The following is a 26,885-nucleotide window of genomic DNA, read 5'->3' as shown; positions in this document are numbered from 1 at the left end:
TCGTGTGTTTTCTTTCTTTTATTTAAAAAAAAAAAAAAAAATTTTCTTCCGGCGAGTCGGCCGGGTCGGCCACGTGGCTCAGGCCCAGCTCCTTCGATCTAGCGGCGGAGCTTTTTCGGCCTATGTCCCGGCCAATCACCGGTTTTAAAAAGTGTAGCAAGTGCCAGCGCGCGATTTCGCTGACGGACCCGCATCGACGCTGCCTCCAGTGTCTTGGTCCAGAACATTTCCCGTAATCGTGCCAGCCTTGTTCTACTCTAACAGCGCGAGCGTTTAAGCGGCACTGCCTGTTGTGGGAGTCGATGTTCAAGATGGAAGCTGCTAAGGAACCTTCGGCTTCGACTTCATCGGCCGCTTCGCCTGCCCATGTGAAACCAGCGACTGCTCCTGCGACTCCGGGCCTTTTGAAGCCGGCTTCGTTTACCCCGACTTCGGCCACGAGTTCGACGTCGGTGCCTTTCCCCGTCTCCTCGGCTCAGGTACCGCCTTCCACTATTCCACCTGTGGTCATTAAAGTGCTGAAAGCTGCCAAGCAGAAGCACTCGACCACGAAGGAGCGCGAAGACCGTGCTGGAGGACCCCCTTTCGGTGCGGATCCCTCCATATCGGCTTCGCTGCGGTCCCTGCTGGAAGCTCAGTTTGTCGAGCTCATGCAGACTATGGGGCCCAGATTAATCGCCTCCATCCAGGGTGACCTCCCGGTCCCGGTCCCAGGGGGCGGACCGCCCCTCCCCCTCCTCCTCATCGATCGATCTCGTTGCTTGACGAGGAGGAGCGGCGAAGGACGGCTGATCTCTCGAGGCGGGCTTCCTTTAGCGATATGCCTCCTTTAGAGCCCATTACGCCTCCGCGCCATCACGGTGCCGTTTCCCCGACTGATGATCGAAGCCCTGGGCATAGTAAATCACAGGAAGAGTTCTTCTGCACTCCATACCAGGCCTGGGCTGCAACACGGAAGGCGGCCTCCATTCCGCCCCTTCGCTCTACCGCTTCCAGTCCCATACATTCACTGGAAGCTTCGGGGGACCATGCGAAGTATAGATGTTCTTGCTCTCCCTCCTGGCACCGGGAGGGGCATCGATCCAGACACTCCTCTCGGCACTCCTCGCGCCACTCGGAGGTTTTGCCACAGAAGTAGCTGCCACGTCTGGGGTACTCCTCATCGGATTTATCTCCCCAGGAGGGGCCGGAGTACGAGGAGCCATCTACCTCTTATTCTCCTTGTCGCTCCCAAGTCTCCCTGGATCCTGAGGCTTCTACTTCCTCCAGCCCGTCTCGGAGGCCGGTACTGGCGGACCAGTTGTCTTTTTCTTCCTTCCTCCGGCAAATGGCGGATGACTTGGATGTGACTTTGGACACTGGGTCTCGGTATTCTAAGGAGTATCTCGACACCATGCACTTGCCTAATCCTCCTGCGGAGTCTCTTCGACTTCCTCTGCATAAATTACTGGATCAAACATTCATGCGATGTTTCGAGACGCCGTACTCCATCCCTGCGGTCCCGAGTAAATTGGATGCAAGATACCGCATTGTTCATCATAAGGGGTTTGAGGGCGCTCAACTCTCACCAATCCCTGCTGGTCGAGTCCTCTCTCAAGCGTTCTCATCCCTCCCAGGTCTATGCCTCTGTACCACCGGGACGAGAGGGGAGAACGATGGATAAGTTCGGTAGGAGAATCTACCAGAATTCTATGATGGCGTCTCGAGTGCTCAATTATAATTTAATTTTTTCTTCATATTTGGAGTTCTTCTTGCCGGTGCTCCGCAAGTTTACTCCTTACATTGATGCTCAGGCTCGATTCGAGTTCGAGGAAGTGGTAGCCTCCCTTTCCCAGCTACGTCTTCAGCTGATGCAGTCCTCGTACGATGCCTTCGAGCTCTCGGCACGTGCTGCCGCCTGTTCCGTGGCCATGCGTCGATTAGCATGGCTTTGGACAATTGACATGGATCTGAACCTCCAAGACAGACTTGCCAATGTGCCTTGTGCGGGCACTGATTTATTCGACGAGTCTATCGAAACTGTTACCAAGAAACTTTCGGATCATGAAAAGTCTTTTCAATCTATCCTTCGGCCTAAGCCCAAGCCTCAGCAGTCTCGACCTTCTAGACCGCCTTTGATTTATCAGCGGCGCTACACCCCTCGTCAGACTCCTGCTGCGAGACAACCGGCGAAGAGACAGCCTCCCCAGAAGGCTCAGCAGAAACCTCAGCCGCCGGCTGCACCGAAGGCTACTCAGCCTTTTTGACTCTCTTCCAGTGAGCATAACCGACCTCGTTCTGCATCCCCCTATTTTTCCCATCGGGGGTCGCCTCCATCATTTTTACCATCGATGGGAGGCTATTACCACCGACCTCTGGGTCCTTTCTATCGTAAGAGAAGGATACTCTCTTCATTTCCATCGGGTCTCCCCGGACCACCCTCCAAGAGAGTATCCTTCCAACTTAACGCAGACCGCCCTTCTTCAGGAGGCTCAGGCTTTGCTTCGGCTTCGGGCCGTCGAGCCGGTTCCGGTGGACCAGCACAACCGGGGTTTTTACTCCCGGTACTTCCTCGTCCCGAAGAAGACGGGCGACCTACGACCCATCCTGGACCTTCGAGTCCTCAACAAGTTTTTAGTAAAGGAGAGGTTTCGCATGTTGACCCTTGCTTCTCTCTACCCCCTCCTCGAGCGGAACGACTGGTTATGCTCTCTGGATCTCAAGGAGGCCTACACTCACATTCCCATTCATCCGGCCTCCCGCCAATTCCTCAGATTTCGGGTGGGACATCTACATCTGCAGTATCGAGTGCTTCCTTTCGGCCTGTCCTCGTCTCCCAGAGTCTTCACGAAGTGTCTGGTGGTGGTGGCTGCTGCACTCCGGAACAGGGGTCTTCAGGTATTTCCCTACCTCGACGACTGGCTCATCAAGGCCCCTTCTGCTCCAGAGGTCATTTCGGTGACCTTGACCACGATCTGCTTCCTGCAGAGCTTGGGCTTCGAGATCAACTTCCCCAAATCCCATCTGCAGCCTACCCAGTCCCTTCCCTTCATCGGGGCGGTACTGGACACCATTCAGCTTCGAGCATTCCTTCCTCCTCAGCGCATGGATGCTCTTCTTCATCTCTGCCAGTCCATCTCAGCGAGACACATGATGGTCCTCCTGGGCCACATGGCCTCTACAGTTCATGTGACACCCTTTGCCAGGCTCCATCTCAGAATTCCTCAGTGGACCCTAGCTTCTCAATGGACTCAAGTGTCAGACCCATTGACTCGACACATCATAGTCACTCCTACTCTTTGGCAGTCTCTACTTTGGTGGATGACCTCTTCGAATCTATCCAGAGGTTTGCTGTTTCACACTCCTCCTCATCAGAAGGTTCTCACAACTGATTCCTCGGCCTATGCCTGGGGGGCTCATCTGGATGGGCTTCGCACTCAGGGATTCTGGACCAGTGCGGACCGCCTCCATCAGATCAATCTTCTGGAGCTCAGAGCAATCTTCTACGCTCTTCAAACTTTTCAACATCTGCTTCACGACATGGTGATCCTCATCCGCACGGACAACCAGGTCGCCATGTACTATGTCAACAAGCAGGGAGGCACGGGATCGGCCTCCCTCTGCCAGGAAGCTCTCAGAGTCTGGGATTGGGCAGTTCGCCATAATGCCTTCCTCAAGGCTGTCTACATTCAGGGGAAGGACAATGTCTTGGCAGACAACTTGAGTCGACTCCTCCAGCCTCACGAATGGACTCTCCATTCCAACCCCCTTCATCAGATCTTTGCACAATGGGGGACGCCACAGATAGACCTCTTTGCGGCTCCCCACAACTTCAAACTGCCTCAGTTTTGCTCCAGGATCTACACTCCTCATCGCCTCGAGGCAGATGCCTTTCTGCTGGATTGGAGGAATCGATTTCTGTATGCGTTTCCTCCGTTTCCTCTCATTCAAAAGACTCTGGTCAAATTGAAATCGGACCAAGCCACCATGATTCTCATAGCTCCTCGGTGGCCCAGACAACCTTGGTTCTCCCTTCTGCTTCGACTCAGCAGCAGGACACCAGTCCTTCTTCCAGTGTTTCCTTCTCTGCTTACTCAACATCAAGGATCACTGCTTCATCCCAACCTGCAGTCTCTCCACCTGACAGCTTGGTTCCTCTCAACGTAACTCCTCACCAGTTTTCTCAAGCGGTGAGGGATGTCTTAGAGGCTTCCAGGAAGCCTGCTACTCGACAATGCTACTCCCAAAAGTGGACTAGATTCTCTTCCTGGTGTATTTCCAATGCCAAGGAGCCTCAGCGAGCTTCCCTATCCTCTGTGTTGGACTATCTTCTACACCTGTCTCAGTCTGGTCTCAAGTCTACATCTATAAGAGTCCACCTGAGTGCTATTGCGGCTTTCCATCAGCCTCTACAGGGGAAACCTCTTTCTGCTCATCCTGTGGTTTCCAAATTTATGAAAGGACTTTTCCATGTCAATCCTCCTATCAAACCTCCTCCCGTGGTTTGGGATCTCAATGTCGTCCTTTCTCAACTCATGAAGCCTCCGTTTGAACCTCTCAACAGGGCTCCACTTAAGTATCTCACCTGGAAAGTGGTTTTTCTGGTGGCCCTCACGTCTGCTCGCAGGGTCAGTGAGCTTCAGGCCTTGGTGGCGGATCCACCTTTCACAGTATTCCATCATGACAAGGTGGTCCTCCGCACTCATCCGAAATTCCTGCCTAAAGTGGTCTCTGAATTTCATCTCAACCAGTCCATTGTACTTCCAGTATTTTTTCCAAAACCTCATTCTCATCATGGAGAATCAGCTCTTCACACTCTGGACTGTAAACGTGCTTTGGCTTTCTACCTGGATCGCACCAAGCCACACAGAACTGCTCCTCAACTTTTCGTCTCCTTTGATCCGAACAAGTTGGGATGACCTGTATCGAAGCGTACCATCTCCAACTGGATGGCGGCTTGTATCTCTTCCTGCTATGCCCAGGCTGGATTATCCCTTCCTTGTAGGGTCACAGCCCATAAGGTCAGAGCAATGGCAACCTCTGTAGCCTTCCTCAGATCGACACCAATTGAGGAGATTTGTAAGGCTGCCACTTGGTCCTCGGTTCATACCTTCACCTCTCATTATTGTCTGGATACTTTCTCCAGACGGGATGGACAGTTTGGCCAAACAGTGTTACAAAATTTATTCTCTTAAGTTGCCAACACTCCCACCATCCCATTGAGGTTAGCTTGGAGGTCACCCACTAGTGAGAATACCTGCCTGCTTGTCCTGGGATAAAGCAATGTTACTTACCGTAACAGTTGTTATCCAGGGACAGCAGGCAGCTATTCTCACGTCCCACCCACCTCCCCTGGGTTGGCTTCTCAGGCTAGCTACCTGAACTGAGGAGACACGCCCGGTCCAACGGGCGGGAAGGCACTGGCGCATGCGCGGTGCGGGCATCTCGAAACTTCTGAGTTTCTTCAAGCAAGACATGCTTGTGAGATGTCCGTATCGGGGCTCTGTCGGATGACATCACCCACTAGTGAGAATAGCTGCCTGCTGTCCTTGGATAACAACTGTTACGGTAAGTAACATTGCTATCCCTTTCATATTGAAGTTAGGATAGTATTCTAATAGAAGTAAGCCTTAGTGGTTGTAGGAGCTCTGTTTATTGATCATCTTGGCTTCATGATGGTGCCTGAATACAAGAAGCATTCACTTTTTTCCTATAATATTTCAAGATTTACATTTCATTGCTGCTCAGCCTGATTTTAAACAATCACCGATCTTACATACTGTAACTTGTTAGATTTGAATCCTGTCTGAAGTTTGCTTATAATAAGTACTTTGTTTCTCTCTTAGTTGATGCTGGAAACCATAGTGTGGTGAACTACAGGGACAACACTACTCAAAGCAGCACAAATGCTACCCTACTGTCTTTTAACACGCCAGGCACTGTAGTTGAAGGAACTTTAAATATGCGGAGTTTCCTGATTCTGGGCTTTGTTGAAGAGGATGAGTCTTGCATTGCAGATATCATAAAGAAAAATGGGGGAAAGGTCTTGTCTCCTCAAAAACGGACCATTGCAGACTATGCTGTAGTCCCTTTGCTGGGCTGTGACGTGGAACCAACTGTAGAAGTAGTCACCAACACATGGCTGGTAAGGATGAAGAGCAGGAGGATGTTATATGGTAATGTGAATGTATTTTTTGTAACCCGTTCTAAGCTTTTGGGGAGGATGGGCTAAAGAACTAAAAAAAACCCAAATATATACAGTATATATAAAAATGTTATAGCTTTAAGAGAGAAAAATTAAGTATGGCATTTCTGGTAAGAAGAATCTTTTCTTGATAAGCTTTCCTTACAGCTAAGCTGTTTGAAGGATATATTGCCCACAGGCATGTCTTCCTGTAGCTGTTTAAAAGGAGGAATGTAAAGTGAAAGTTCTTTTATTTGTACTGGTCTTTGCTGCCTGTTAAGTGGATTCTTTTGTGTAATTTATTTTTATTTACGTAAAACCTACTGAGCAAATGCCATTAAACATCTTCCATGGTTATTTTATCTTCAGTTACAAATTATCCAGCAGCAGTACAAATATTGACACACATTTATCTTTTTGTTTTCCTTGTTCTATAAATACTCAAATCTTTTAATCCGGGTGAATTTAATTTTTTAAAAAACCTGTAATTATTAAACATTTATAAACTTAAAGTGGGTATCCATATTCACAGCTGGAAAGGCAGACATTTTCTATCACAACACACCCAACAGTTCCATCAAAAAACCCAAATAAAAAAATGTTACTTATTTTAAGATGTGCTGTTTCAGCAATGAGAGATAAGTACTTACAAATATGCATAATGAAGGCAGTGCATGCAAATCTCATTCATGTTCCTTGTGAATATCTTGAAAAATATCTGAGAGTGCCCCAGGGACTGGATTGAGAAGAACTGTATTTGGCCATATATTTCTGATAATGCTGATGGTCTAATTTGTCATTATGGTTTTTGGCAAAGTATCTCTGAACCATGAATATCAGGTGATCGCCTACTGATGAACTGTGGTGGCCAGTTAATATTTAATGGCAGCTGGTGACCACCTGGCTACTGAATTTTTACCCTTATTTTTAAAGGTGATTGAGGTGGAGTATTTTAATCAAGTAACTTTATCTGGAAGAGTTGCGACAGACTGAATTACATATTTTGGTGGGCAAATATTTATTCCACATATAAATATGAGAGAATGAATGCGGAGTGTTTGTGGGTCTAGTATGATATTCAGTAAGCTGTGGAGCCCATTGACTGCATATGTTGAATTGCAATGAATGTCAGGTATCTCCCTTTTTATAGATTCCTTACATATCCGGGGGGGGGGGGGGGGGGGGGGGGAGGGGAAGGTATTTGGGATTGCTAAAGGTATTTATCTATAATATTGCAATAATATATGCATATTGTGACCAAGCAGATGTAAGCCCGACCCAAGCTTTAACTGAAATAAAAAACCCCAGGGTTAAACTAGAAACCCGGCAGAGAAAGTCCAGGATCTGGGAAGATGAAGGTGAGGAACATAATATGTATCACCACCAGGGGAGCTCTAGAGGTCCCTGGTCGTCAGCTGACACTGCTAGGTCAGGACACTCCCCAAGAGTAGAAAAGCCAACCGTGGCTTTCAAACAAGGCAACAGGTTAGGGAGGAAGTTTGTGCCTTGCCTCCCTAGGGTGCTTCCCAAGCCAAACAGGGTCAATGGTCCTGTCCCTATGGAATGGAGTGAGATTGACCCAGCAGAGGACTTGTCCAGGCTCAGGGAAGAGCCTATGGATTTTGAAGAAACCTGTGCTGATGTGGAAGTTGATTACCCTGAAAGAATGCAGGTGGACTTAGCTTGTTGCCACAAACTGTGAGTGAAATTGCCAGTGAAATGTTTGGGTAGTGTTTTGATTTTCCTATAAAGCACTAGTTGAGAATTATTGTGGAAAAGCTTGGAGAAGCGGGGAGAGGTTTGCTTCCAGCTGGGTGGGAATTTTGTAAAGCTGTTTTTTTTGCTTTAAATTGCAAACCTAGAGCTATCTCCTTCTTCCTGGCAGTTATCTCAAACCTGCCAGAGGCTTGTTTTTTCTTTGTTTGAAGCACTGTTGTTTTGCAAAGCAGTGCACTGGACTGTGTGTTGTGCTGCTACCCAAATGACTTGAAAGTTTTGGACTGACAAAGAGAAGCTGAGTTTTCAGCCTGAGTTTGTGTTGAACTTTATTTTTCCTTGTTTTGGACATGTTTTGGGACTGTTAGTTTGGCCATTGCCATTGATATCACGGCTGATGAATGACTTACCTGTATATTGAGCCAGAGTAAAGCTGAAAGATATTTTCAACCATTTGATTAAGTTTTTTTTTTGTGTGTTTTGTATTTGAACTCCAATCCAGCCTGCAGGGTGACTCCGGTCCGGGTCACACGCAAAAAGTACTGTGTTTGTAGTCACCTGTATCTTGGCCTTGCCTGTGTTAGGCTGAAGTGGTGACCACAATATGCAGTAATAGTGAGGATGGGAGGGAGAAAATGATTGGTAATGTATTAATTTTGTGTATTTTAAGTGTGTTATGTATAATGCTCATGTTTAAAATAGTTGTATTGGCACTATCAAAATTTGAAAATCAATAAAGAATTAAACAAAAAAAAGTAACTTTATCTGATCCTTTCTCATCTTCAAGTGACTTACTGTTTGTTTGTTTGTTTTTTAAAGGGTATGTGCATAGAACTTGAGCAACTTTTGGACCCCCAATCAAATCCCCTTTTTACACCCCTGACTGTGGTGGAAGGAAGCACTCCACTGGACAACTGTGTGCTTTCTGTCAGTCAGTTTGCTGGTGCAGAGAGAGATTCACTGATGTACTTAGCGAACCTTCTTGGAGCACGGTATGTTACATGCACTTGTTGGTTTCTTTTATTTATTTATTTTTTGTAAATAGCTTTTGTTGAATGTTATAGAAATAGTAAAATAAACCATGACAAACAAGATCCTGCCTCAAGACTATACTTGTACTTATTTCACTTGCAGATGTCTGCTTTTATTATGACTAAACTGCTGTAATTTTTCTAATGGTAGCTTCCAGTAGGATTTTCAAGAAATCTACAATAAACATGCATTCAAATTTAACTCGCACATTAGAAAGTCAGTATGTGCCAGTTCATCATATTCATACTCATTATGGGATTCTGAAAACCCAACAGACTCTGGGCTGAGCTATTGTTAGTACAGTGGTACCTCGGAATCCGAATGCCCCAGAACTTAAACGTTTTGGAATCCAAACTTTTTTTGTAGTAAATTTTGTCTCGGAATCCGAACTCTGCTTTAGGAGGGGCCTTAGGTGCTTGGGCCAATCAGGCCCTAGGATCCTCTGGGTTGGGCAGTGGAGGGGCGGGTCCGCCTCATTTGGACAGAGGTGGGCCTGCTGGCCAGACAGTATGAGGAGCTGTCCGTCCAATTGCGAGGGGGGGTTCTGGGTGGAAGGTTTCGTTAAGGGGGGGTTGGGCACCCTACTGCCGGCTATCTTAGGGGAGCTGTTGGCAGGTCCGGCAGGAGGAGTTGGGCACCCTCCTGCCGGTGATCTTAGGGGGGCCGTTGGTGGGTCTGGCAGGAGGGGTTGGGTACCCTCCTGCCAGCGATCTTAGGGAAACCATTGGGGGAGTCTGGGGAGGGGGTTGGGACCCAGGAATGGATCAATGCTGTTTCCATTATTTTCAATGGGAAAAATTGTCTTGGAACTCGAACGTTTTGGAATCCGAACGGGGTTCTAGAACGGATTAAGTTCGGATTCCAAGGTACCACTGTAATTTGTAATTTATCTTTAAAATCCAACACAGTCTCAGAAGACTGGAGGGTAGCCAATGTGATGCCGACTTTTACAAAAGGTTCCAGAGGTGATCTGGGAAATCTGAGAAATTATAAACCAGTGAGTCTGATGTTGGTGCCAGGCAAAATGGTAGAGACTATTATAAAGAAGAAAATAACAGAATATATACATAAGCATGGGTTAATAGGAGAAAGCCAACATGGATTTAGTCAAGGGAAATCTTGCCTCACCAATCTACTGCATTTCTTTGAAAGGGTGAATGAACATGTGAATAAAAGTGAGCCAGTTGATATCATGTATTTGCATTTTCAAAAGGCATTTGACAAAGTACCTCATGAAAGACTTCTGAGGAAATTAGAAAATCATGGGATAGGAGGTAATGTCCTATTATCCCAGGACAAGCAGGCAGCATATTCTTGACTGATGGGTGACGGCACCGACAATTTTAGAGTGATTGCACTCTAAGAACTTGGAAAGTTCTAGCAGGCCGCACCGCGCACGCGCAAGTGCCTTCCCGCCCGACGGAGGCGCGCGGTCCCCAGTTTCTTAGTTTCCGCGGAGCTAAGAAGTCGCACTTTTCAACGGCTGTTGAAAAGATTTTTTTCTGTCGCCTTCCCGCTCGCGAAATCTTTTTGGAAATTATATTTCCTTTTTTTCTTTTATTATTTTCTTTAAAAAAAAAACAAAACAGTTTTTTTCTTTTTTCTTCATTTCGTCGGTTTTGCCCCGGCGGGGCCTGCTGCCGCCATCGAGGCCTCGACCTTCGATTTGGCAGAAGCCGTTTTTCCTTTCATGCCCCCCCAGCCAGATTTTAAAAAGTGCCAGCGGTGTGCACGGCCTATCTCTCTTACGGACCCGCACAATTGGTGCTTACAGTGCCTGGGTCCAGAGCATCAGGCTTCTACCTGCACCCGTTGTGCCACTTTGAAAAAACGTACATTAAAAAACCGACAAATAATAATAATAATTTTATTTCTTATATACCGCTGTACCGTGAGGTTCTAAGCGGTTTACAGTAGAAACAGAAGAAATGCAATAAGTAAGATTAATTAAGATGAAGAGAAAGTACTTAGAGTTCCCTGACTGTCCCAAAGGCTCACATTCTTGCTAAAGTACTTGAGAAAAATAAATTAGTTAGGTTATAAACATAGAGTAGAAGAAGGTAGGAAAACAGTTCATAGGAAAATTAATTTCGAATACATTATACATTATATATTGTTCAAGGCGGAATACAAATTATAGGAATTACCAAAAGAATTGTGTAATAAAGATTATCTAGATAAATTACATAACAGTGATTCGTGTATATTACATGGTGTGGTAGAGGATTCAATTATGAGAATTACATATCAAGGGAATCAAGTGATAACAGAATATAATGGAGATTATCAGTATATACAGTTTACAGATTGGAAGTTACCTAATAATGACGTAAGAAATTTATTGGATAGTGTGGAAAATGTTTATATAGGAATCAGAGTAAGTATGATAGGAAAGGTTCTAAGAATTGAATTAATGTGTTATTCTATCGAGGGAGAGCGTGTGCATAAAGGGAGGATATTAGTTGGTAATGACGTGTTTTCTGAATAGAAATGTTTTGATTTCTTTTCGAAACACTTTGATGTCTGTTGTATTGATCATTAGTTTGGTGATTGTGGGGTCAATTTTTGCTGCCTGTGTCGCTAGAAGGCTGTCGTATAGTTTCTTAAGACGGGTTCCATTATTAGGTGGGAAGGTGAATAGGTTTTGAGTTCTTCTTGATCTGGATGAGCGGTAGCGGTTTAGGCGGTTGTTTAGGTAACGGGGCAGTTCCATGGGTTATCTTAAACAGCAGACAATAGAACTTGAATTGAGTTCTTGCTTTTATCGGAAGCCAGTGAGAGTCTATATAGGCGGGAGTGATGTGGTCAAATTTGCTGAGACAGTAGATGAGTCTGATGGCAATGTTCTGAACTGTCTGTAGTTGTTTTATCATATTGTTAGGACATGTTAGGTAGAGGCTGTTGCAGTAATCCAAGTTACTGAGTGTGAGGGATTGCACAATGATCTTGTGTTCTTTGGTAAAGAAATTTCTTATTTTTCTTAGGTTTCACATGGTGAAGAATGCCTTCTGTATGACTTTGTGTATCTGTGTCTGCATAGTGCAGCGTCTATCTAATTGTATTCCTAGAATTTTTAGAGTGCTCTGTTTGGGATATTTGATTGTATTTACTTCCAGTTCTGTTATAGATTGCTTTTGTTCCTTCTCTAGTAGTAGGAATTTGGTTTTCTCTGAATTCAGTTTCAATTTATGGTTCTTCATCCATTTTTCTACAGTTTCCAGTGTTGTTATCAGGTGTTCATTGGAGCTGGGGTCTTGTATGTCAAATGGGAGAATGATGGTTATGTCATCTGCGTAACTGAAAGATGTTATATTTAGGGCGTCTAGGGCAGTGCCTAAGGAAGCTATGAAGAGGTTGAATAGTATGGGCGATAGTGGGGATCCTTGTGGTACTCCGCAGGGGTTTGTCCAGGGTTCAGATAAAATATCTTTTGACTTAACTCTATATGATCTTGTTTGAAGGAAGCCTTGGAACCAGTTGTGAACTTTACCAGTTATTCCTATGGCATCTAGTGTCTGAAGAAGTATTAGATGATCTACTAAGTCAAATGCTGCTGAAAGGTCGAGTTGGATGATTAGTAACTTGTTTCCTTTGCTGAGGTGCTGTCGGGCTATATCAAGTAAAGATACCAGTAATGTTTCTGTGCTGTGATTGGCTCTGAAACCAGATTGAGTTGGATGTAGAATGTTGTGGTCTTCGACGTTTGCTTTTCGGTGCCGATATGTCTGACCCTGCGACATCGACACCGGCATCGGCACCACCTCAGTCGGCACCAGGCACCCACTTCGTCGACGCCGCGCCGGCGTCGCAACACTCAGGTAAGCCGGCTAAGAAGCCATCTCCGTTGGAGCGTCCTCCGGTCTCAGTAGCAGCGAGTCCAATCCTGCCGACCTTGAGGCGCCCACGGAAGCGCTCCGCTCCTATTGAGGTGAGCCCCTCGACATCAGGTTCCTCATCCTCGGAGCGTAGAGCAGCACCACAGGTACCGCAGAAGAAAAAGGTGGTACCGGTGCCTTCGCTGGACGAGCGGATTGCTGCTGTCCTGCAAGTGCAACTTAAGGAGCAGTTGCAACAACTCCTTCCCGCACTTTTGACACCGAGCCTTCCAGTCCCGGTCCGGTCTGAACTACTGGTACCGACAGTGGAGCGCCCTCTTTTATCGGCATCCACTTTGTCGGTACCGGTTCACACTGCTTCCTCGACTTCGATGCCAATCTTAGCACCGGAACCGAGAGCTCAACACCAGGCGGTGCAGACTTCGGTACCGACGCAGCATGTCACATCTCCTGGTACCGTGTCTATGAGGTCGGGTAAGTCGGTGCGCATAACCCGACACCTGGAACCCTCCACTCCGGAGTCTCGAGACCGTGGCTCTCAGATTCGGGACCCTGATTTGTGGGGTGACTCTGAAGAGCCCTTTCTATCTGAGGGTGAGTGTTCATCTGATGAAGAGGATCAACTTGTTGCTGATCCCTCTTCTAAGCAGGATTCCACATCTTTTACCTCTTTCTTAAAAGAGATGTGTGAATCTCTTTCTATTCCCTTGGAGGCTGAGTCGAAGAAATCCAAGGCATTCCTTGATGCTCTGGACTTTGACCAGCCTCCAAGGGAATTTCTCAAACTTCCTCTCCATGACATCTTAAGAGAGACTTTTTATAAAAATTTAGAGACTCCCCTGACTGTACCGGGAGCTCCTCGTAAATTGGACTCCTTATACAAGGTTATCCCTATTCCTGGTTTTGACAAACCTCAGCTCCTGCATGAGTCTCTTTTGGTAGAATCCACACTTAAGAAATCAGCGGGAGCTAGTGTGTATGCCTCAGTCCCTCCTGGCAGAGAAGGAAAAGCCATGGACAAATTTGGCAAACGTTTATATCAGAATGCCATGTTAGCCAATAGGTCAGGGAACTACGCTTTTCATTTTTCATTTTATTTAATGCACCTCATTCAAAACATGGCTGCTTTTGAAAAGTACCTCCCTGACCGCAAGAAATCTGCATTTCATGCCTGCTCTTCCTCTCTTCTCCAGTTACGCAAGTTCCTAGTTCGGTCAATTTATGACACATTTGAATTGACTTCTAGGGCCACGGCTATGTCTGTTGCCATGCGTCGGTTGGCATGGCTCAGAGTCTCAGAGCTCGATGTAAATCATCTGGACCGCCTAGCAAATGCTCCCTGCTTGGGTGATGAGCTCTTCGGAGAGTCCATGGATTCCACTACACAAAAGCTGTCTGCCCATGAGACTCGGTGGGATACTCTCCTGAAGACTAAGAAAAAGACTCCACCTGCTCGGCCTTTTCGCCAACAATCTGCCTACCAGCGCCGCTATGCTGCCCGTCCCTTGCCACCGGCTATTCAACAGCCTAGATGTCAGCGTCAGCAACAGCGACAACCACCTAGGCCAGCCCAGCAGCAACAGGTGAAGCCTCCTCCACCACAAAAGTCTACCCAACCCTTTTGATGTGGTTCTCCAAAGCATAGCCAGTATTCCACCATCTGCCAATCTCCCTCGACCCATAGGAGGACGTCTTTCTTGCTACACCAGCCGTTGGGAGAACATCACATCGGATCAGTGGGTCCTCAACATCATCCGCCACGGCTACTCTCTCAACTTTCAGACACGTCCTGCACAAAGTCTGCCAAGAGAGTCTGCTTTGAACACCTCTCAGTCTTCTCTCCTTCTTCAGGAGGTTCAATCCCTCCTCCTCCTGAACGCCATAGAGGAAGTTCCTCTAGATCAGAAGGGGCAGGGATTCTACTCCCGTTATTTTCTGGTCCCCAAAAAAACAGGGGATCTCAGACCCATCCTAGATCTTCGCGATCTCAACAAATGCTTGGTCAAGGAGAAATTCAAGATGCTTTCTCTGGCAACTCTTTATCCTCTTCTCCATCAAAGCGACTGGCTATGCTCCCTCGATCTCAAAGAGGCATACACTCACATTCCGGTCAATCTGGCCTCCAGACAGTACCTCCGCTTCATGATCAATCATTGTCATTTCCAATACAAGGTGCTGCCATTCGGTCTTGCTTCCTCTCCAAGAGTGTTCACCAAATGTCTGATTGTGGTGGCTGCCTTTCTATGCTCTCACCACCTTCAAGTCTTTCCTTATCTGGAGGATTGGTTAATCAAGGCCAATTCATCTCAAACAGTGCTCCTGGCCACCAACCAAACCATCCTGTTTCTACAGCTTCTGGGGTTCGAGATCAATCTACCCAAATCTCATCTCATCCCCACTCAGAGACTTCAATTCATTGGAGCGGTGCTGGACACAGTCCTCATGAGAGCATTCCTGCCGTCCAACCGTCTTCAAACTCTTCAATCTCTATGTCAGCAAGTGCTTCCACAACGTTCCATCTCTGCCAAGCAAATGATGATACTCTTGGGTCACATGGCCTCCACAGTTCATGTCACACCCCTCGCACGTCTTCACCTGCGCACTCCTCAATGGACCCTAGCTACCCAGTGGTCCCAAGCGACGGATCCTTGCTCACGACACATATCTGTGACATCATCTCTTCGTCAGTCTCTATAATGGTGGTTGATATCCTCAAATCTCTCCAGAGGTCTTCTGTTTCATCTACCTCCTCATCAACTTGTCATCACCACCGACGCCTCCCCTTATGCCTGGGGAGCTCATTTGAACGAATTATAAAACTCAAGGACTTTGGACAGCCCAGGAAATGAAACATCACATCAATTTCCTGGAACTCAGAGCGATGTTTTATGCCCTCAAGGCCTTCCAACATCTTTTCTTTCCTCAGGTCCTCCTGCTGTGCACAGACAATCAAGTTGCGATGTACTACATCAACAAGCAGGGTGGGACAGGCTCTCGCCTCTTGTGCCAGGAAGCCCAGAAGATTTGGGCTTGGGCCACAGATCACCAGCTATTCCTGAAAGCTATCTACATTCAGGGAGAACAGAATTCCTTAGCGGACAAGCTCAGCAGAATTCTCCAGCCTCACGAGTGGACACTCGATCCTTTAACTCTACAGTCCATCTTCGCTCAGTGGGGCACTCCTCAGATAGACCTCTTTGCAGCTCCTCACAATCACCAGCTGCCCCTATTCTGCTCCAGACTCTACTCCCCTCACCGTCTAGCAGCGGATGCATTTCTCCTCGATTGGTCCAATCTGTTCCTGTACGCTTTCCCTCCTCTGCCTCTCATGTTACGAACCTTGTTCAAGCTCAAGAGGGGACGAGCCACCATGATTCTGATTACTCCACGATGGCCCAGGCAACATTGGTTCTCCCTTCTACTTCAGCTCAGTTCCAGGGAGCCTTTCCTTCTTCCACTGTTTCCTTCTCTGCTTATGCAACATCAGGAGACCCTTTTGCATCCCAACCTTCCATCTCTGCACCTGACAGCTTGGTTTCTCTCGGGCTGACTTCTCGTGATACTCTTTTGTCTCAGCCCGTTCGTTCCATTCTGGATGCCTCCAGGAAACCGGCCACTCTGTAATGTTACCATCAGAAGTGGACACGGTTTTCTTCCTGGTGTCTTCTTCATCATCATGATCCCACTTCCCTTGCAGTGGAGACCTTATTGGATTATCTTCTTTCTTTGTCTGACTTGACTCTGACTCAAGTGACTCTGGCCTCAAGTCTACTTCCATCAGAGTCCACCTCAGTGCTATTGCTGCTTTTCATGAGCCAGTTCATGGAAAACTTCTCTCGGCTCATCCCTTGGTGTCCAGATTCATGCGGGGTCTTTTCAATGTGAAACCACCTCTCAAAGCCCCTCCGGTAATCTGGGATCTCAATGTGGTTCTTTCCGCCTTAATGAAGCCTCCTTTTGAACCTTTGGCTACTGCTCCTTTCAAGTTTCTCACTTGGAAGGTACTTTTCCTTATTGCTCTTACCTCTGCCAGGAGGGTCAGTGAGCTACATGCACTAGTTGCTGATCCACCTTTTACAGTCTTTCATCATGACAAGGTGGTTCTGCGTACACATCCAAAGTTTCTCCCTAAGATTGTCTCGGAATTCCATCTCAACCAATCCATTGTTCTGCCTGTCTTCTTTCCGAAACCTCACTCTCATTCTGGAGAACAAGCTCTGCATACTTTGGACTGTAAGCGGGCTCTGGCTTACTATTTAGAGCGTACTAAGCCCCACAGATCAGCTCCCCAACTCTTTCTGTCCTTTGATCCGAATAAATTGGGACGTCCTGTGTCTAAACGTACGTTGTCTAATTGCCTGGCAGCGTGCATTTCTTTCTGTTATGCTCAGACCGGACTGACACTGGAAGGTTCTGTCACGGCCCATAGAGTTCGAGCTATGGCAGCATCTGTGGCTTTCCTCCGCTCCACGCCTATTGAGAAAATCTGCAAGGCTGCTACTTGGTCCTCAGTTCATACTTTTACATCTCATTATTGTCTGGATGCTTTCTCCAGACGGGATGGACACTTCGGCCAATCTGTTTTGCAAAATTTGTTTTCCTAATGACCAACCTTCCCACCATCCCTCTTTTTGTTAGCTTGGAGGTCACCCATCAGTCAAGAATATGCTGCCTGCTTGTCCTGGGATAAAGCACAGTTACTTACCGTAACAGGTGTTATCCAGGGACAGCAGGCAGATATTCTTGCGTCCCACCCACCTCCCCGGGTTGGCTTCTTAGCTGGCTTATCCTAACTGGGGACCGCGCGCCTCCGTCGGGCGGGAAGGCACTTGCGTGTGCGCGGTGCGGCCTGCTAGAACTTTCCAAGTTCTTAGAGTGCAATCACTCTAAAATTGTCCGTACCGGGGCTCCGTCGGTGCCGTCACCCATCAGTCAAGAATATCTGCCTGCTGTCCCTGGATAACACCTGTTACGGTAAGTAACTGTGCTTTATGGATTAAGAACTGGTTGAAAGACAGAAAACAAAGAGTAGGTTTACTTTAAATGGTCAATATTCTCAATGGAGAAGGGAAAATAGTGGGGTTCATAAACAAAACCCAAACCCTTTACCAGCTAGAAATTGTATCACTCAACATATAAGCTGGATCAGTGCATTAGAATCAATAGAAACAACACAGAAATAATTGTTTAAGGAGGAAAAGCCTCAGACCCCTGTAGGGAAAAACCTCTTTTAACTTAAGAGGATTGGTTAGTGTCACTGGCAAAAATCCTCCTGTCCTCCTGTGTTACAGTTGTTGAATTTTAAAGAGCTGCATTTGTTACAAATTACATTCAAAAGTGTATTGCTGAATGCTTCTTAAAGTGCTTTCAGATTGCTGGTCAGATGTTCACATAACCAAGTGTAATCGCTGCTTTCAAATAGTTCTTAAATGCTGATATGGAACATTGTATCAACAAAACTACAAAAACTTATCTGTGGCTCTTATGTAGGCTGTGTATCACAATCTTATCTCTGGCTCTATACAAGCTTCTTTTCCTGCCCCATCCGAAGTTGGCCAAAAGGCTGCTTCAGGGATTGGGAGGGATAATTTGAAAAATGTCACATGCAGTGCTCAATGCCGACGCCATGTGCCATTTGCCCACATGCGCTATGTGACAATGTCCATGCCATGCAACCTTTTGGCGAAACGTTATTTGGCCAACGTCGGATGGGGCAGGAAAAGAAGCTTGCATAGAATCAGAGATAAACTTGTGCAGGCAAGCAGGAGGCAGGAAAGGAGGAGAGAAAAGCAGAGAAGAAAACAGGAGAGGGGAAAAGGAGCAAGAGAAGGCAGGAGAGAGCAAGGGGCATCGGTGAGAGGTAGCTCCGCCCATCCCCAATGTCATCCACCGGAGCTCCTCCTTAAAAGGGGAGGGGCCAACAGCGCTCAGCCGTTTGGCGCGTGTCAAAGACAAGCGTTAAAGGCGCTCGCCTTAGCAAGAGCACCTTTGCGAAGGGCCTTAAGAAGTGACGAGCAAAGAAGAAATACTAAGGAAGGACACCTACGCAGGCAAGTACCACAAGGGCTCAGGACAGACAAGCAGTAGATAAGCACACACAGTAGTAGCAAAGGGCAATCACAGCAGACACAGAGGGAAGTATATTGAGGAGGCAGTTTTTAATGGCCCGATTGGAGGAAGAGGAAGGTCTTTACTGAGTCTAGTGACCTGATTTGTGTGGGTAATCGGTTCCATAGCTGAGGTAGGAAATGGCTGTAGGATTGTTTGTACTCCGTACTCATTTGGAGGGATCTCCTTGCAGGAATGCTGAGTCTTTGTTCTGCTTTGGAGCGGAGGGGGGCGGTTAGGGGTATATAGGCGTAGCTTGGATGCTATATAGGCTGGGGGTTTTTGGTAGAATCTCTTGTGTGTCATGACCAGCGCTTTGAAGATGCATCACTTTTTGACTGGTAAACCAGTGAGCTGCATAGAGCGCTGGATTAATGGGGTCATGGGAGTAATGGGGTCATGGTAGCTGAGGCTGTATAGGAGTCGAATTGCTGAGTTCTGGACTTTTTGGAGGCATTTTAGATCTCTTGCAGCGATGCCATTGAATAGGGAGTTGGCAGTAGTCTAGTCTAGAGAGTACATAGGCATATAGCAGTTGGGCTAAGTCTGTTTCTGGGAGGTAGGGTTTAAAAACATAAGAATTGCTGCTGTTGGGTCAAAATAGTGGTCCATCGTGCCCAGCAGTTCGCTCACGCGGTGGCCCTTGGTCAAAGACCAGCACCCTAACTGAGACTAGCCCTACCTGCGTACGTTCTGGTTCATCAGAAACTTGTCTAACTTTGTCTTGAATCCCTGGACAGACTCTGGAAGAGCGTTCCAGTTTTCTACCACTCTCTGAGTGATGAAGAACTTCCTTACGTTCGTATGGAATCTATCCCCTTTCAATTTTAGAGAGTGCCCTCTCGTTCTCCCTGCCTTGGAGAGGATGAACAACCTGTCCTTATCTACTAAGTCTATTCCCTTCAGTACCTTGAATGTTTCGATCATGTCCCCTCTCAATCTCCTCTGTTCGAGGGAGAAAAGGCACAGTTTCTCTAATCTTTTACTGTACGGCAACTCCTCCAGCCCCTTAACCATCTTAGTCGCTCTTCTCTGGACCCTTTCGAGTAGTACCATGTCCTTCTTCATGTACGGCGACTAGTGCTGTACGCAGTACTCCAGGTGAGGGCGTACCATGGCCCGGTACAGCGGCATGATAACCCTCTCCGATCTGTTCGTAATCCCCTTCTTAATCATTCCTAGCATTCTGTTCGCCTTTTTCGCCACTACCGCACATTGCACGGATGGCTTCATCGACTTGTCGATCAGAACTCCCAAGTCCCTTTCCTGGGAGGTTTCTCCAAGTACCGCCCCGGTCATCCTAATCTAATCTAATCCAATCCTTAGGTTTGTATACCGCATCATCTCCACGTTCGAAGAGCTCGACGCGGTTTACAGTAGGAGAAATAAGAAGGAACTACAACAGAGGGTTAGAGGTAGAAGTGTGAAGAAAATCCTGTATTCGTGCATGAGATTTTTGTTGCCTACATGCATCACTTTACACTTATCCACATTGAACTTCATCAGCCATGTTGATGTCCATTCCTCAAGCCTGATTATGTCACGTTGCAGATCTTCGCAATCCCCCTTTGTCTTCACTACTCTGAATAACTTTCTATCGTCCGCAAATTTAATCACCTCACTCGTCATACCAATGTCTAGATCATTTATAAAGATGTTGAAGAGCACAGGTCCAAGCACCGAGCTCTGCAGCACCCCACTGGTGATGCTCATCCAGTCTGAGTATTGTCCATTTACCCCCACTCTGTTTCCTATGATCCAGCCAGTTTTTAATCCACGTGAGTATTTAACCCTCGATTCCATGGCTCGCAATTTTCCGAAGTAGTCGTTCAAATGCCTTCTGAAAATCCTGATATACAATGTCGACCGGTTTGCCCTTGTCTGTCTTTCTGTTTACTCCCTCAAAGAAGTGCAGCAAGTTCGTCAAACACGATCTGCCTTTGCTAAAACCATGCTGACTGGTCCTCATCAGCCCGTGTACGTTAAGTTGATCAATGATGCTATCCTTTATCAGCGACTCTACCATCTTTCCCAGTACCGAGATCAGACTCACCAGTCTGTAGTTTCCCGAATCTCCCCTCGAACCTTTCTTGAAGATCGGCGTAACATTTGCCACCTTCCAGTTGGCGTAGGTAGTAAAAAGATGTAGAAACTACCTGCGAGACATGGAAGGAGAGGGACAGGTAACCATCCAGTATAAATAATTGTATGATAACTTTGAGAAACAGTCTCTAAGCATTTCTTGATTGTGCACCTGTGTTTCCACAACAAACCATAATGTACCTTATAAACAACTAGGTTTCTAGTACCATTTCTAAAATGCTTCCAAGTATACACAGTACTCTACGTACACATATAAGAAACTAAGCCCTGTGGAGCAGAGACTATCTGGGTAAGACAAACATATATGACAAGCAAGAGATTCTAGGAAACTTTCTGCTGGTTAGCATTTTTTGTAAGATGTTAACTATTTTCATGTGTTTGGTTTCAGGGTACAAGAATATTTTGTTCGCAAAGCTAATCTAAAGAAAGACATGTTTGCCAGCACTCATCTAGTGCTGAAAGAACCAGAAGGCTCCAAATATGAGGCTGCCAAAAAGTGGAATTTGCCTGCAGTAACTATGGCTTGGCTCTTGCAATGTGCTAGAACTGGGAAGAAAGCAGATGAAAGCCACTTCCTTGTTGAAGAAACATTTGCTAAAGGTATATTTTCCTATATATGATAAATGGATTCCTTGCAGTGCCTTAAGAGATGTTTTCTATGGTAGAGCTCTCAACAAAGGCCATTTTACTAAGCTATGTTAAGTACTAAGTTGCGTACCATGGGATGTACTCAGGCATCCTGTGGAAGTGCTATTTGAGTGCTCTCTTTTCCACATGCTAAAAATGGTTTGTTTGTTTTTTTTTTGTGGGGGTGTGCTACATTACCGCACACTAACTGATTAGTGCAGGAGCCCTTATCTACAAAATGGATGGTGGTAAGTGCTCATGCAGTATTTTTTATTAATGGCTTAATGGTCATATGCTAATGGCACCAGACATGTAAGAGGAGCTGATGATTAAGTACATGTTGCCTTATTGGCAAAAAGTACCTGACTTGAAATTGTATATTCAGTCAGTGTGTCTGAGGCTCGTTTGATTAACTTTCTGTATGCAGTGACAGTTCACAGGGTAGCGACGTTTTTGTCTATTTATTATATACCTAAAAAGCATTAGCACATGGCCATTAATGCAAACATGGAGGATCAGCCATTTTACAGCTGCGGCAGAAATTATCTTTGTGTGTGGACGAACTAAAGCTATTTTTTGCCACAGCTATAACAGGAACACGTAGTTTAGGAATTCATATACACTGGTGTATTTTTTATTTAAAAGTTGTTTTTTTTCCAGCAAATGTATAGCTTTTGAAAGAAGCTGAATTGATTGCATTGAAAGCTGAAGAATTTTATTTATCTACAGACTAGTTAGCCTTGCTTTGCTTCCTTCTGTTTTTCACTGTGTTCTTCTGTGGAAGGAATTCTTTAGTGCAGTGGTTCCCAACCTTTTCTATACACCACACCCCTAGGAAATGTTTGATTAATGTTTGCAACCCCAACAGCTACTACTGCTCAAGGCACACTGGCAGCGGCTAAGGGACACAAGCCATTCTTTGCCATACCCCTGAAATTCCATCTTGCACCTCAGGTTATGAGGTGCAAGTGGGTGGGAGGATAATCCACTCATTGCATTTGAAGCTGAAGGGTTTCAATTAGTGCTTGGCAAAATATCAAGTTTATTTCGGTGGACTAGAGATGCCTTGTTCCATTCAAGTGCATAAAGATATGACTGAATATTAAAGAACTGGTAACTGGAGAAAAATCCATAGAGAAAAACTGAAGAGAAATAATAAAAAAATATTATGTATACCTGCAGAGAGCGATCAGTTTATCAAGGTCATAAATAAGGCAATTATTTTTTTTTAAGCCAAAGAAGAAAGTTTGATAAATCAGAAATGCAAAGAAGACACAGTTACGTTGGGAGCACCTTCAGATGTATCAGACCATTGTAATACACCTACTGAAGTCCCAAGAAAACCAGCCGTAACTCCTTTGGATATAAACCGGTTCCAGAGCAAAGCATTCCAGTCTGTCATCTCTCGGCATAAGAATCCAATGCCAGGAGCAGTAGAAAGGCCACTTCAGAAAGAACCTTCTCTGCACCTTGATACACCATCAAAATTTCTTGCTAAAGATAAACTTTTCAAGCCTTCTTTTGATGTAAAGGTAAATTGGCAAAGGTCCTTTTGGTCTTCTAGTAAATGGTGGTAGAGTACTATTGCAGACTGGTCCCTCTAGGTTAGCTCTCTCGGGAAGGAACTCAGCAATGACTTCCCTTTTTCTTAGATGAGAAAGGACACTTGTCCTGTTTTATATGCTTTATTTACACCATTAAGAGCATATTTAACCAGGGGTTTCTAATGAACAGCTTTCTACAACTACCATATACCATATATACTTGACTATAAACCGAGATTTATGGGACAAAAAAATGGCCCAAAAATGGGGTTCTCAGTTTAAATTCGGATCAGCGCTGACTCGCCCCCTCCCTCCTGAATCTGTTGTAAGCCTCTTCCAGGCCTGCCGTGAGACATGGCGGTCCAACGGTGGCCGGAACAGGAGAGATCCCTCCTGCCTCCTATCCCAGCTGATTCTAATAATTTTTACCTCCCTCCTGCCTCCCCACGTACTTGCGGCAGGAGCGACCTTCCTTCGTTCCTGCCTGTGCAGAGCCACTAGCTATCTGCTGCGAGTTCACGGCAGCCAATCAGCTAGCAGCTCTGCATATGCAGGACCTTTCTTTGCTCTTGCCCCTGGACCACCAGGGATACTAAAGGTACGAGTGGGGAGGTGGGAGGGAGGTAAAAATTATTAGAATTGACTTGGATGGGAGGCGGGAGGGATCCCTCCTGTCCAGGCCACTGCTGGACAACCAGGTCTCATGGAAGGCCCAGTGGAGGCCTGCAAGTCATTAGGAGGGAGGAGAGACGGTACAGAACTGGCAGGGAGGGAGTGGGGCTGGATGCAGAGCCTGGCAGAGCAGCGAGAGATGGGGAAGAGGGTGCAGAGCCTGGCAAGGCACTGCACTTGAATATTAACCAACACCCCCCCACCCCCAATTTATATTCGAGTCAGCCTTTTCTCCTCTTTTGGAGGAAAAATGGTTACCTCAGTTTATATGTGGGTCGGTTTATATTTGAGTATATACAGTAACTCCCTTGCACAACTCAGTTTAGAGTGAAATTACAAATAGACAATAAAGTTTCCTTCTGTTCATAGCATATGGGCTTTAAATAGCAAACAAATGAGTTCGTGCACAAATTAACCCAAAGTGCATGTCTCAAACAGGCAATAAAGTTCCACAAGCACAGCTGTTTTGCCATTTAAGACTGGGGAAAATTACCAACTTGGGTTACCGTTAAGATGGGTTGTTTTATTGTTAACCCCTTTTATTAGCAACTAGGTCTCATTGCTTAAAATGAGACCTGTGATAAAATTGCATGTCTTAATGGTAGCCCACGTTAATAACTACACTGCTTACTCTTTCAGCTCCTTACTGCAAGTATTGACTTGTCTGTTCGTACATACCTTAACCTTGATGTTAATCTAACCAGGAGGTTATTTCACCTGGGCCCCTAGTTAGACATTCACTGCACAAATTTTTTTAAATATTTATGCCATATTGTAGCTTGGACGTAGGAAAACCTCAGGTCCTTGTTTGCCACTAGCTATTTCGACTTAGCTTGCAAACCACAGTGGGACAAACATCATTGGTTAAATCCTCCCCCTACCATTTAACTTATAGCTTTTAGCGTCTAAACTTCTAAATTTTTCAATATATGTACTATGTAATTTAGTACTTAGCTTTAGCTTTCATGCCGGATTTTTGCCCTTGTTATAAAGTTGGTGCTTTTTAGTCAAATGTCTGTTGCTGATGAAGGCTGGCCACGTTTCGCTCTGCTGTGTCAGGGCTCCGGACAGAACAAGCTAATTCAAACCGGCAGGCTACAATATGGCATAAATATTTTTTAAAAAAATTTTGTGCAGTGAGTATTTGTTACTGATTTGTTGGTTTCTTGCACCAAGCCTGTATTTTGGAGTGTGTCCCCTAGTTAGACATTCCCAGCCCACATATATCCCTCTAGCACAAATTGAAACCAGGGTGCATTTCTAATGGCAGTACAGGTGTCTCTTCCAGCACACCTATCTTTTTCTCAGCCTAGACTGCCCAGTACTTTAAATTATTCCATGAATATTTTTCTGTGTCTTCTAATCATGACCTTTCACACAGCAAATACATTGCTTGTCTGTCAGCTTCCGAAATGCTCATAATTCCTTAGTTCAAAATCTGTAACAGCATATCAAGTTCCTGATACATTCCAGAGTCTGACAACTAAATCTCAAGCATTCATGCCTCTATATTTTCTCTCCTGAAACCATCATGTAGCTTTGCAGCTGTTGTCCTTCTGCCCTCCTTTGTTTTCTATGCAAACATTCTTAGCTTGACCTGCTTATTGGTTTCAGGTGCTCAGATACCTTCACCTGTGTTAAACCCCTGCTGCTTTCTCACTACATCTTCCAAATTGATTGTCTCTATTATGAACTCACTTCCTGTTAGTTTAGGACTTCAACTACATCTCTCTGCATTCCCATGAGCTCGCTTTTTCCAACACTAGACTGACATATAGAAGGAAAGGGAATGGACAAGCATTTGATATATCGCTTGGGCAAACATTTTTCCTATCTGTTCCAGCATGCTTACAGTCTATCTATTGTACCTGGGGCAGTGGACAATTAAGTGACTTGCCCAGGGTCACAAGGAGCAGCACAGGGTTTGAACCTACAACTTCAGGCTGCTGAGGCTGTAGCTCTAACCGCTATGCCATACTCTCCTCCAGGGAGATACTGGTGTGTTTCAGTACTCTGTTGAAACTATTATATTAATGGGTTTTTAAAAATTTATTTATTTAGAAGATTCCGTTTGATTCTGTGTTATCTAGTTGGTTGGACAATTCAAAATTAATTTCCTTAAGTGCCTTTGGTTTGGGGGAATGCATTTGTCTTTCTGTGGTATAACCAAGTTGGTTTATGTTTTGTTTACAGGTACTTTCTCTGTCCTTAGTGGGCTCACAATCTTAGTTTATGTACTTGGGACAATGGAGGGTTAAATGACTTACCCAAGATCACAAGGAGCTTCAGTGAGAATTGAACCAGTTTTGAATGTTTGAATAGCTGCTTCTTTTTGGGGACACCCCCCCCCCCCCACCTAGATTTGCAGTGCAATAGGTGAATCATTCTAGACATGTGGGATTATTTTCCAATGACCACAAGCCATCTGCAGAAGGAATCCACTCTGGATATTTTCTCTGACTCCTCTACTTCACTGAGAGCTCTACTGCCATCTGTAGATTTTCCCTTCTGCATTAGAGAGTTGCGCGGGGACAGAAATCCCACCCGTCCCCACCCGTCCCCGCCAAAGTCCCACCCGTCCCCACCCGTCCCCGTGAGGACTCCCACCCGTCCCCGCGAGGAATCCCTCCGTCCCCACCCGTCCCCGCGAGGAATCCCTCCGTCCCCACCCGTCCCCGCGAGGAATCCCTCCGTCCCCACCCGTCCCCGCGAGGAATCCCCTACGTCCCCGCCTGTCCCTATAAACTACAGAAATAGTTATTTCATTTAATTATGCTACTGAATTAAAGGCTCTGGTAGAAACCCATTTAAAAATAAGCAAAAAGACTTTATTAATTTGGAAATATTAATTGGGAAGAATACATACTTTGTAAACGGGTTTCTACCAGAGCCTCTAATGTTTATAAATTTTTATCAACACAACTAATATACTACTTTATCCTTAAGCAAAAAAAAAAAATAATAATAATTTTTTTCCTACCTTTATTGCCTGGTTTCTGCTTTCTTCATGTTCTCATTCAATTCCTTCCATCCACTGCCTCTCTTCTCTCTGTGTCTTCCATTTGCTCTGTTACTGTGCCTCTC

The 26,885-nt window shown here is 45.8% G+C and overlaps 1 protein-coding gene across 4 annotated transcripts in view; it reads left to right on the top strand.

Annotated features, from left to right (window-relative positions):
• The window catches only part of TOPBP1 (DNA topoisomerase II binding protein 1), a 302,005-nt gene that overhangs the window by 77,551 nt on the left and 197,569 nt on the right, over window positions 1–26,885 (top strand). For all 4 annotated transcript variants that reach the window (XM_033929986.1, XM_033929983.1, XM_033929985.1 and 1 more), the window contains 4 exons: window positions 5,826–6,124; window positions 8,699–8,871; window positions 21,347–21,558; window positions 22,819–23,117. In XM_033929986.1, the coding sequence (XP_033785877.1) occupies window positions 5,826–6,124; window positions 8,699–8,871; window positions 21,347–21,558; window positions 22,819–23,117 (983 nt within the window). The remainder of the gene's footprint in view (window positions 1–5,825; window positions 6,125–8,698; window positions 8,872–21,346; window positions 21,559–22,818; window positions 23,118–26,885) is intronic.

The sequence above is a fragment of the Geotrypetes seraphini genome, chromosome 2 (assembly GCF_902459505.1).
Source record: "Geotrypetes seraphini chromosome 2, aGeoSer1.1, whole genome shotgun sequence".
Taxonomy (NCBI): Eukaryota; Metazoa; Chordata; class Amphibia; order Gymnophiona; family Dermophiidae; genus Geotrypetes; species Geotrypetes seraphini.
The sequence above is the reverse complement of the archived record's forward strand: the minus strand, read 5'-3'. Positions and strand labels throughout refer to the sequence as shown.